General features: G+C 43.3%; 1 protein-coding gene across 5 annotated transcripts in view; it reads left to right on the forward strand.

Moving 5' to 3' along the window:
* The window catches only part of SSH1 (slingshot protein phosphatase 1), a 58,319-nt gene that overhangs the window by 18,512 nt on the left and 27,683 nt on the right, over positions 1–12,124 (forward strand). For 2 of the 5 annotated variants that reach the window (XM_037816992.1, XM_037816993.1), the window contains one exon: positions 8,795–8,898. In XM_037816992.1, the coding sequence (XP_037672920.1) occupies positions 8,795–8,898 (104 nt within the window). Of the gene's footprint in view, positions 1–5,811; positions 6,015–7,235; positions 7,437–8,794; positions 8,899–12,124 lie in introns of those variants that run through there. The other 3 variants (XM_037816995.1, XM_037816994.1, XM_037816999.1) reach the window with 3 other exon arrangements.

The raw sequence follows: 12,124 nt of genomic DNA on the forward strand, positions 1-12,124 counted from the left end.
TAAGGAAGGCTTTTATTATAAAACAGTTTTCTTACTATAAGCCTCTTGAGGTCAGGGAGTGTCAGATGAATGAAATTTAGGTAGTGACATATAGTGGCTAACCGTGGCTAGTGTAAAAACTTTGGCCTCGAATCTATAGATTACGTCGTGTTGAAAGTCCCTGGGCGTAGAAATAATGTCTGGGAGCAGTGGTCGGGAACTGTGTAGGGGGAGGTTAGAGGCCAGTTAGGCTACTGCCCTGGTTCTAATTAGGCCAAAAGCTCCTGGAGCTGTACCGCTGAGGTCAGTGGCTGCTAGCCTCGTGTGGCTAATTAAAATTAAATTTGCATTAATTAAAATGAAATTGACAGATTCAGTTCCTGGGTCCCGCTAGCCACATTTTAAGTGCTCATTAGGCGCATGTGCTCGTGGCTACGCTAATAGATGGCGCAGGTAGAGAACTTTCCATCCTCTTGGGCGGTGCTGTTCCTGAGCACCCAGCCCAGAGCCGGCATCCCTGAGGCTCAGGAGGGTGGGGGTGGAGGTGGGCAGAACTGGGATGGCAAGTGAGAGACTGGGAAGGAATGGGTCCCTAGAAAGGTTAAGACTTGGCAACTGACTGAACATAGGACAGGGCTGCATACCACAGAAAGGCTGAGAACCTGGGACAGCCGAGACAGTCTGCCCTTGGAATTTTTGAGTTATTTCAAAAGCGTTTCCTCCGGGTGCCTGTTATTTCTGGCTGGCTAGGTTGTATTTGCTGCCATTGCATTTCCTGCACAATGCAGCCTTTATGCCTTCTGTCCCTCATTAAGGGGGCTTGTATGCTGGCGTGCCCGATGCACACAGGAAGACAGCACACTAGCTCTAGCCTGCATGGGCCCTCAGGAACCCATCCTAAGGTTTGTCAAGCCAAGTCAAGGCACAGCCTTTGCTGTCTTACTGTGCACGGAAAAAAACCTGCTTTTGTGAGCTTGCTGGTAGATTCAGCTGCTCCTACTCATTGGCCTGACGGAGAACTGTGTAGCTGGCTCCGAGAATGTCTCATACTTCTGGGCATTCCTTCTTCCTGAGAGAAGCCTACGCCTTCTAGCCAAACAATACATGTCTCAGCAGCAAAGACATTTTAAATGAGCCCTGCCAGCATTTCTTGCCTGTGACCCCTTTTCCTAAGTATAATGCCCTGCAGAGCTGGAATTTCCCTATATTCAGCATTATGTGTCTGGGGAACAGTTTGGGAGCTCTAAACTGACAGGTGTGACCCTGCCGTTACTTGTTTTCTTAGACTCTGAAGAGTGGTGTTTGGAACAAGGCCTTCCACATGGCACTGGTGACACACAAAATAACAAAGAATAAGACTTGGGGACAACTCGGGGTCTTTGTGATTTTTGCACGAGTTCAAAATGAAGGCGAAACTGGGAGAGCGATGGAAAGAATTTTCCGTCTTCTCCTGCAGTCTTCAGCTAATGTCTCTCTAGGGTGGTGTCAGTGTCTACAAACCTCCTTTGCATCCAAACCTTCGCCGAGAACGGTTTTGTGGTAGATTTGTCTCCATAAAGCTTCAACCTACTGCAGCTGCAGGTCAAATCATTCTACTTTCTGTCACTGGGAAACTCAGCAAGGACACCAAGAGCCTCTCAACTCCATTTCTGCCACTTACTAGCTGTCATTACCCCAGATAAGTCATTTATCTTCTCTCAATCCTGGTTCTTTCATCAGCAGAATGGAATCGTAAAAGTAAGTGGGAAAATGTGTGGGTGAGCGCTCTGTAAATTATAAAGCACCATTCAGATCGAAGGTATCATTTACTTCCTTAAAAAAATACACATCGAGTGCCTATAGCTTGGCATCTGGATGCTAAAAAACTCATTATGTTGAGTTAGCTTGATGGCTCATCCACGAGCCCAAGGTTTGGGTCTCAGCTTTGCATGTTCTGAAACTTGAATTTATTTGTTCGCCCAGGAATGAAGATGTCCTAGGAAAACAATGTGTGCTAACCAAACTTATAAGAAACTGATGTACAAACCAGAATAGAGATTTCTGAATTCACGGTGGGAACTTTTACAACAGAGACTAAATCCTCTTGTGTTCACTCCATGGTATGTGTAATCTAATCCCTCACACTCCCTGTTCCTTTTTTCTTTTCTTACTAATCTTTCAAGGTTCAGCTAGGTGTGATTTCTTCCAGAGATACCTCCCTGCACCCCCAGACTGGGCTAGGTGTCCCTATGTACTCCTCTACTTTGCAGCTTTCTGCATATATTGAAGTTTCCTGTCCTGTGCCTGCCTGGCCCACTAATTTCTAATGTCTCCAAGATAGGAACTGTGTCCCTTTCATTTCTGACAAACCCAAGGGCGTTGTACTCATCAGGCACAATAGAAACAGGTAGAAAAAAAGTATTTGTTAAACCAGACTGGATTTATGGACCTCTTCTTTGGAGTGCTTGTTGGTAACAACTTTACCTGAGTTCCTTTTTTTTTAGAGTTAGCAGCAGGTTCCCTGGTAGAATCAGTCCCCTCAGCAATCCCTGTGCAAAAGTGAGTACAACCGAGAGGTAGTTCTATCCATGTAAAAGGAATTCAGTTCATTTCAGCCAGTTCAGACCATTCGGAACCCTTTTTAGGACTCACATTCTAGGCTTGTATTCTCTGATTTTTTGGTTACGATGTAGTGTCAGAAATCCTGAAATTGTACCATTAACATAACTTCCATTTTTCTCCTCCATAAAATGAGTATGATAATAATGCTTGCCTTGACTGCCTCATAGTTTCATGAAGATCAAATGGGTTGAAACTGGCCAGAATGTTTAGTCAGCAGCAAAGCTGATCAAAGCCGTCATCTGTTGTGTTGCCACCCTCATCCTGTCCTTGTAATTCACAACACATGTGACTCCAAATATTCAGATTGAGGGTATCATTTACTTCCTTAAAAAAATATGGGCATGTGCAATTATCAGCTAGCATCTGTTTTGCTGCTTCCAAGAGAGGGTGTTATTTGGTTCCCTGACTCTGGCATGACCTCCCATCATTGCACCTAATTGTATTATTCCCCTTCTGAAAGCACCTTGTGTTTTTTCTGGTGTTAAACATTTATCGGGCACCTACCATGTGTCGATTATTTCTGTGAAACCCTTTGGGAAGCCAGTTTTCTTTTGTCTTCTATTATTATTAGGTGCCACAGTTCTTAGCCCTGGCTGTTTGTTGGAAGCACTGCTGGGACTTTTAAAAATTGCAGATGCCTGGGACTCATTGAAGGCCTTTTGAATTAGAATCTCTTGGGGTCAGACCTGGTGTGAGCATATTTTAGAAGTTTCCTAGGTTATTTGGATATACTGCCAAAGCTGAAAATCTAGGGTTTTAGTATAATATTCTGAAGCATGATGTTTCTCCATCTACTATTTGTGTTCTTCAAGGAATCATATCTGTAAGTGGCATAGCACTTAGACAGATATCCATCCCTCAAAGAGTACAGTTATCTTAGCCCCTGTCGACGCTTGGATAGGCTTGGTTTAGCTCTGTACACCACACTCTAAAAAGATTTAGATATTTGAATGCTTGAACAGAACCCTGTGAGTTAACATCAGAGCAGACATAAAGCAGAACATAAATTAGAACCCAGCAATATGGATTCTCACACCAGCACTTTTTACTTTCTTAAACTTTGATGTACACCAGCCTTTTTAAGGGAGTTTGTTAAAAAAAACAAAAACAAAAACACGGTTGTCCTGGTTATCCCTGGACAGCCTGTTTCCGAAACTTTGGTTTCCTTCACTTGTAATATGGAGAAAATAATACCTGCCTTGCGGAGCTGCGGGAATTAGATGGCACGGCATAGCTAAGTGCCTCGTATATCTCTGCCATGTGGTAGGTTTGGTAAATAGTACTTGGTATTGTTGATAGTGAGAAACATGCCTTGAAAGCGGCTTTTTGACCAGCGTGGCTGTGCCACCCATAGAACTCCTCTCTGGGATTCCCTATCAGTCCTTAGATTGGGATGATATGTCCTATCCCGTAACTGTGGTGGTGACAGAGGTGCCCCCACCCGTTCTGAGTGTCCCTTGTGCTGGTGGAAAAATTTCCACCCCAAATCTTCTCTTCCTCCAACTCTGTTTCCTGAACCATTCCTTCTTTCTTTCCTAATGCCCAATGCGTCAGTTGTTGGGAAGAAGGATCGAAGACACGTTCGGTATTCTGACTTCTCGATGAAGCGTGCTTTCGTGGAGCCAAAGTGGCTGCAGGGCAGCCAGCCATCACAGCAGAGTGGGCCTGGGCAGGGGCAACAGCAGGGTAAACTGTTCTGATTTTCATTCTGGATGAGGAGGAATGGTTTTCCAGGGGTTAAGTAAGCACATGGGCGTGCCACAGACAGAGGCGGGTCTAGTGCCATCTTTGTAAAGATGTATGCTCCTGGGTAAGCTGTAGTTTCCTCAAGTGCAAAATGACAATGATTGTCACATGTGTTTCACTTAGTCGTTTTGTGAGTATTAATCGATTACGTGGGAGCTGAGGGAAACTTCCAGACAGGGCCTTCCCAGCCGTCCCTGCTCAGTGCCTCCTCCTCCATGAAGTATTCCAGGATTCATCAGTTGGATGCTCTCTCTTCCCTCGTCTAAACCCTAGCAGCATTCCTTTCTTAGGGTGCTTACCCTGTTCAGCCTTGCACTGTGGTTATCCATAGCCTGAATTTATTTTACCCGCTTGTTTGCAGCTTGCAGCTCCTTTGACGTGCACATGTACTTCCTCCTACCTAACTTGTTCTCCTCCTCCTTCCCCACCCACCACAGTGCTCACAAACCCCCTCCAGATTGGCCTCCAAGTAGGTATTATAACATGACCGGAAGAAGAGTTTTCAGAATGTGGAAGTGTTTTGAGAATGTAGAATCACTAACTGCATTTGGAGAATGGATGGTGATGTGAAAGAAATAGAAATTCGTTTTATCGAATGAGAGGGGTCCTCCTTGTTTGGGATTTGTTACTTGATGGCTGGCTGTTTCCCCTCACAGTTCCTAGTATACACCCTATTGCTTGCCCTAAACCCTATACACACACAAAAAAGCCTGTAGGAGTGCAGTGATTAGAGGAACTTCAGCTGTTTTGCTGCCTCTGAATGGCTGTCTTTCTTTAGGATATGCTGGGACAAGGTCCTTTTTAGAGCCAAAATATCAGGAGGAAGACAAGAGTTCCACAAGGGCCATTTGCTCTTTGGGTGGGAATGTCATCCGACAAGAGAAGTATCTGCTTGTCGCCAGAGCAGTCGCCAGCCTTTCCTATTTTCCATAGGGAGTGGAAGGCTCAAATGTGGGACAATTAGAGGTAGCTTGAAAGATGTGACCGCGGCCGTCATGAAGCTTTGTTATTTTACTGACTTCTGTGTCTTCCTTCCTCCAACTCCATACGTCTCCTCTCCAGAGGTTTCCAGCCCAAATTAGTACGTATTACCGCCACCGATTTCTATTTTCCTACCATGTGTCTGTTTCTGGACAACACTGGATGCTTATATTCTGAGGGTTGGGGTTTTTGGAGGGGCATTGGTTGAGGTTTTTGTCTGTCTTCAATGCTTTGTAGACACTTGAATCTTGTGTAGCCTTCCAGAATGGCAGCAGTCACTGCCTGAGATCATATTTGTATCGTGGAGATAAAAGCACTGTGCATGGGGAAAGGGAGGACAGTGGCTGAAACTTTTTTAACCCCTCGTCGAGATTTTATTTATAGTCACGGAGAAAAACATCTCAATTTTGTTTCTCTGGGTCTGACCTTTAGTAACTGTCGTCCCCCTTTCCAGGGGACTTTATTTTTCACTGGAGGGTTCATTTCTCTGTAGCTGGGATGGAAGACGTGCTTGTCTGAGGACCTGCCTAAGATCTGCCACATCCAGCAAAGCATGCACGCCGCCACCAAAACGGACTTCTTTCCGGATCTCCCCAGTGGGAAGATCGGGGCCCCCCGGTATTAGGAGCCTGGAGAAAAGAAAGCCTGGGAGCAGGAAGCGGGGTTTGAGTCAGCCACACAGAGGGCGTGCGAGGATCCGGGCCGGGGTGAGCTCAGTGCCGAGGACGGGAAACCAGGTCATGCAGCATCTCCGCATCTTGTTTTCATAAACCCTGTGACTGAGCACGCGCTCTGGCCACCCCCCGTGGACCTCAGCCCCGAGAGTCATCTTGGGTGGCTGTCGTCTGGCTGCATCCGCTCTCTGTATTCCCAAGGCGCGGGGTGATCTCACAGCCCCCAGATAATGTGCTCTTTGGGCTTCCCTGCAGCTTTAAGTCTTCCTCTTTACAGTAGTTACTGATTGCAATGAGGAGAGGAGAGGTAAAGCGTCCTAGGGCCCCCGTTGTTACAGCTCCCCAACTTCACGTGCAGAGGGGCAGGCTCTGATTCTTGTCTGCCTGGGGAATCCCGAGGAGCAACTGGCCCTGGAAGCCATCACGGGATTACAGCAGCCTATTCTTTTGCATTGTTCTCTCTCTCTGTCTCTCTCTCTGTCCCTCCCTCGGCTCTCCTCTCCTCCTCTCCTCTCTTCTCCTCTCCTCTCTCTCTCCCCTTTCTCTCTCCCCTCTCTCTCTCCCCTCTCTCTCTCTCCTCTTTTCTCTTTCTCTCTCCTCTCTCCTCTCTCTCTTCTCTCTCCCTTTGTCCCCCAAAGGAAATGTAAGGGAAACCAAGGGGAATTTTTGCCCATGATTTCTAAGGCAAAGGTCACGGATAATGCTTGGCCCTTCTTTCCAGAGTGCTCGGGTTTCGGGTCAGTATGGTTTTTTTTTTTTTTTTTTTTTTAATAACTCGTGAACAAAAGAGGTTGAGGTGGCCTTGAAAAGACTTCTCCAGCTGTTTTGATGAACTAATTGTCGTTTTAAGTTTCATGGGTTTTGGGTTCCTCTTTCAAGTTCGGATGAGAGTAAGTAGTAGGTGATCTGTGTCTGAAAACAGAACAGTTATGAAAACAAACTTGGTTGTAAAATTCTAAGGGAGGAGAGAGAGAGCAGAGTTGTCAAGGCAGAAGAGAGACGTGCCAAAATAAGACAACCTGAATCTTAGATCAGCCAGAGAGGCTGGAAGTGCTTTTTGCTTCCCGTGGGTGGGGTTGAGATGGCAAAGAAAGGATGCTTCTCATTTCCTTCATTATGTATAATACCGGTTTCCTCGACTCTTGAAACTTGCAGGACAAATACATGATTGTGAAAGAATGGGAAGGATGGTTTGGCAGTACGTTGGAGGGAATAGACGAAGGAGTGGTATACCGAGTTAAGTGTTAGTATTATAAAATAAAGCCAGTTGTTAATAATTCAGAGGCCTGAATAAGAGGTAGAACTAAGCCGTACTATGCAATATTTGAATAGTTACTATTTTTAGCATGCAGCGTTAACCATACAGATGAACAGGTTTTATTGTGAACTTAATATTGTAGAAGGTAATAGTTTTCCTGGTTTGGGGAGCTGCTGAGTTAAATGCTGGTTCATACGGTAAGTTTTCTTTGTACCTAGAGTTGAATTTTAGACTTAGCTGAGTTATTTGTTTTTGGGTTTTTTTTTTTTTTTTTTTTTTTAATTCCAGGGTTTGAATGTTTAACTCGACTAACTTTGGTTGTCTGGGGCAAAAGTGATCTTTGCTTTGGTTTTATATTGCAGAAAATGTCCTTTTATTTCTATTGGAAATTAATTTGCTTGAATCCAGGTATAGAAGTACTGCTTTTTCATAGAGATTTTCCTTTCAAGCCATATACATGTTACTTGGTTGCTCAAGAGAGATTTAATGGTTTTTATAGTTATTTATCATTTGAACTGTGATTTTCTTTCACAAAATTAATAAAACTGTTTTTGAAGTTATATTATAATAAAGTATGGCCCTTATTTTATATTACTTTGGAGACCAAAGAGAAGTAACCATTTTAACAAACTAATGTTTGCTCAATATAGAAAATTTGGAAAATACTGAGAAGTAGAAAGAAGTTCACAGGTGGTTCAACTCCCAAAGAACCACTGTTAACATTGTGGTATATTTTCTGGGTAATTTTCAGAATTGATGGTATTTTTGGATAATTGACAGCAATTAATAGCTGAGGATTTCTCTTTTTTATATACAGTCTTAGTTTCTGAATAAGATGAACATTTTTCCCTTGATAGTGAAATCATTTCCCCATGAAAGTGAAAAAAAATTTAACTACAAGTTTTTAAAGTTAAAGGTTGAGTATAGATGTTATTGCTAGTTAGAACAATAAAGGGCAAAGATTCACTGCACTGAGAAATTCATTGGACTGTTTTTAGGTTTTCTGTAGGAATAGTGGACAGAACAACCTTAACTAAGTTAGATCAGAGGTTCGGAGCCACCCTCTTTCCTTAAGATGGAAACAAATGGCAAAAATGTAATTTTATCTTCCTTGTCTTTCATCAAGGGATGGTACCAGAAATCAATGAAATTGTTAAAAGTCAGTGAGTTAGAAACAAAGGTTAACAGCAATAATATGAAAAATGCACAAAGTGCATCACCATCTCCTAACCAGAGAGTTTTCTCTATTTTTAGAAGATGTATTGCAGTGGGATCCATTTACAGTATTCTGCAGGAAGGGGCCCTTGGCCCTGGGAGAGCCCATATAGAACCTTGCTTTTCAGCAGAAGCATTATTTTGTCATGCAAATGCCCTGGCAGCAAGCTTTTAGCCAAATTCTGGTAATGGTATCATGCAAAATCATTATAAAAGCTATTTTGCTCCCTGTGCATTTTACAAGCCATTTGTCCCCTCAGGACGTCCCCCTGCAGCACGTCTTTGTCCATTTTCCTGTGCAAACTCCAGACTAACCGTGCTCTGATTTTATTCTTCCCAGCTTAAGCGAGAGTTTTTTCATGGTGAAAGGAGCAGCCCTCTTCTTACAACAGGGAAGCAGCCCTCAAGGCCAGACGCGTCTCCAGCATCCCCTCAAGCATGCAGGTGATGGCTCTAGTTGACACTCTTAAACTGGAACTTGTTTTCCGTGCAATGGAGAAACCAGCATTATCGGGGGTGAGCAGCTTGCTGGTTTTCAAGTCCGGAGAAAGAGTGGAACAGAGGTTTATTATGACTGGGGCAGCAAGAGGCTCAGGCGCTCTTTTCTTGGGGAGGCTGTGCTTGTTGTCCAGGTGGCATCAAGTGCACCTGATGGGAAATGAGGGAAAGTTGCGCCCTGTCTGGACGTAGACGTTTCCTGCACATAGTTGACCAGTTAACTGCAGACTTTAAATTAAAGTATGATTTTTTTAAGATGAAGAAATTCATTTAATGAAATTCAAAACCCAGTCTAAATAGAAGGAAAACATCTTAAACTGTAAGAGGTTATATATAAAAAATGTTTAGACAGTGGTTGGTAGTGATGGTAACACAATTAGCACCACTGAATCGTATACTTCAAAGTGGTCAAAATGGGAAATGTTACATTGTATATATGCTACCACAATAAAAATTAAGAAGAAAAAGAAGTATAACAGTCATCCCATGTAATGGTTAGAGTAAAACTCCACCCGAGATGAGACTGAGAAAAGGATATGTGCTATCATCCCTTCCCTTTAAATTTAATTGTGTATAGAGTAAAGCACCTGACTCTAAAGTGTACAGTGAATTTTTGCTTGTGTCTAACCCTTTCATTCACCACCCAGCTCGAGATTTAGAACCTTTCTAGTATGCCAGAGGATTCCTTCATGCCCCTTGCTAGTCAGGAACCCCAAGGGATAACCAGTGTTTTTGTTTTTGTTTTGTTATTTAAATTAAATTCAGTTTTATTGAAATATATTCACATTCCACACAGTCATCCATGGTGTACAATCAGCTGTTCATACTACCATCATATAGTCATGCATTCATCACCCCAATCTATTTTCGAACATTTTCCTTACATCAGAAAAAATCAGAATAAGGATAAAAAATAAAAGTAAAAAAGAACACCCAAATCATCCCCCCATCCCACCCCACTTTTCATTCAGTTCCCATCCCCATTTTTCTGTTCATCCATCCGTACACTAGATAAAGGGAGTGTGATCCACAGGCTTTCACAATCACACTGTCACCCCCCTCCCCATAATCCACACCTTTATACAATCATCTTCAGGAGTCCAGATTCTGGGTTGGAGTTTGACAGCTCCAAGTATCCACCTCTAGCCATTCCAACACACCAAAACCCGAAAGGTGTTATCTGTATAGTGCATAAGAATGTCCACCAGAGTGACCTCTGGACTCCATTTGAAATCTCTTAGCCACTGAAACTTTATTTCGTTTCATTTTGCAAGGCCTTTGATTTTTAGAACAGCAGGTGGCACCAACCAGGAATTGGGGCCAGTTTCCTTGTCACCTATAAACATTTTGTTTATTTAACCTCAAGCTCTCCAGCCTTGTTTTGGATATGAGGGTTTAGGTTGGAATTTCATATCTTACAGTTTATAGCAAACACCAAGACTCAGTCGGTATTTTTACATACTGATATTTATAATCAAAGTTTAGTTCTGTTTTAGGCTAAGAAATTATTGTCATGCAAAGAAGGCAGCAGGGTGGTTTGTAGAAAGAACATTCGCTTTGGAGCAGAATTTAGCTTCCGATCCTAGTTCTGTGACTTAGCAAGTAGTACTAGTCAACTTGTCCATTTTCTAAGCCTCATTTTCCCAATCTTAAACTCTTAAACTCTTAAAACTATCAAATACTGATAGCTCCCACAATATTTTGGTAGTTAAAATTATGCACATCCCATACCTAGTATGTGCTCAGTATATGGTAACTAAAATTATTAGGACAATGCCTTCTACTATAATATGACGATAAGCAGAACATTCTTGAATTTGCTAGTGGTTCTGCGTTGTTATCATTTTAGCCACTGTGCATGTCTTAACTATAACAAATGCAACAAAGCAAATGCTCGAGCTTTGTTCACTTGGTATAAAATGTCTTCGTCCTCTAATTCAAAGAGTATTTTCTTAGCACGTATGAGTTTGAGGAAGTGCAAAACTATTTCAAAAAAAAAACCTACATGAAGGCAGTTTATGTCTCTCTTGAATGTACATGGGAGTAGGAATAAAGCTTGTTGGCTTTTCTGCCCTTGTGGTATGGGGTAGACGGTGAGCTCCGGAAGGCAGGGGGGGGCCACCAGCCCTCCAGGTGCCTCAGTAGAGGACCTGTTGTGGGCGCACACCTGCAGCACACTCCCCAGCTCACTGAACACTTCAGCAGTCTGCCCCTGGGTGTGGATGCCAGACTGAGGTTTGGGTTTCTGTCTGTCAGCAGTTCCACATCTCCGCTAACAATCCCACTGAAAGGAGTTTATCTCTGTGGGAAATGGCTGTTTCATTTAGGCGTTTATCAGAAAAGGAGTTTGTTTTCATTCTCATCTGAGTAGTTCTCTGACTTGGGGTGGGCTGGGTGGAGGCGGGGGTGTCAGGCAAGTTAAATAACAGCCTGTGGCTCTGCTTACACAACAGGGGAGGGTACTGCTCAGGTGGAGGAAGAGAGCAGGGCTCCCACTCCGTGTTGTTTTATCATGACCCGTTGTCTCCAAATCATTCCTTATAGAAAGCGATGCCACTGGAAGGGGTTTTACACTGTGGAATCCTGTAACTGGAGAGAACAGATAAGAGGGGCAAGTTTCTAATGATCTGGTTGCTCTCTGAGGTGGGAGGTGCAATTTGGAGCTTCATATGTCATTCTGCCTTAAAATGAAAGAGCACGAGATAGCTTACTAATCGTGCACCTCTGTTAGGGCAGTGCCCTCTGCCAGAGTGGGACACATGGCCCCTTCGTTGTTTAGCCACTTCTGCTTGGAGGCAGGGGCTCACCACCTGTCAGAAACTTTCCTGCCTTCACTGCAGCCCCAGAGGCACCTCCTGGATACCAGGGCAGCTCCTAGAACTGTGAAATCTCTGAATTCTTTTAAATAACCAAGGGGGAAAAAAAGAGGATGGATGGATGGGTAAATAGATAAAGGGTAGACAGATATAGCAAATGTGGCAAAATGTTAAAATTGGTGGATCTGGGTGTCTGGGGGAATAGGGGTATGTTGCAATTCTCTGTATGGGTTTTGTATTATTTTTGCAACTGTCTTGTAAGTTTGAAATCATTTCAAAATTTAAACTTTAAGAAAAAACAAAGAATGCATAATTTTTAGCAACAAAAGAGAAAGTGGTAAATGACTTACTACTTT

This window comes from Choloepus didactylus, chromosome 23, assembly GCF_015220235.1.
Source record: "Choloepus didactylus isolate mChoDid1 chromosome 23, mChoDid1.pri, whole genome shotgun sequence".
NCBI classification, from domain to species: Eukaryota; Metazoa; Chordata; class Mammalia; order Pilosa; family Megalonychidae; genus Choloepus; species Choloepus didactylus.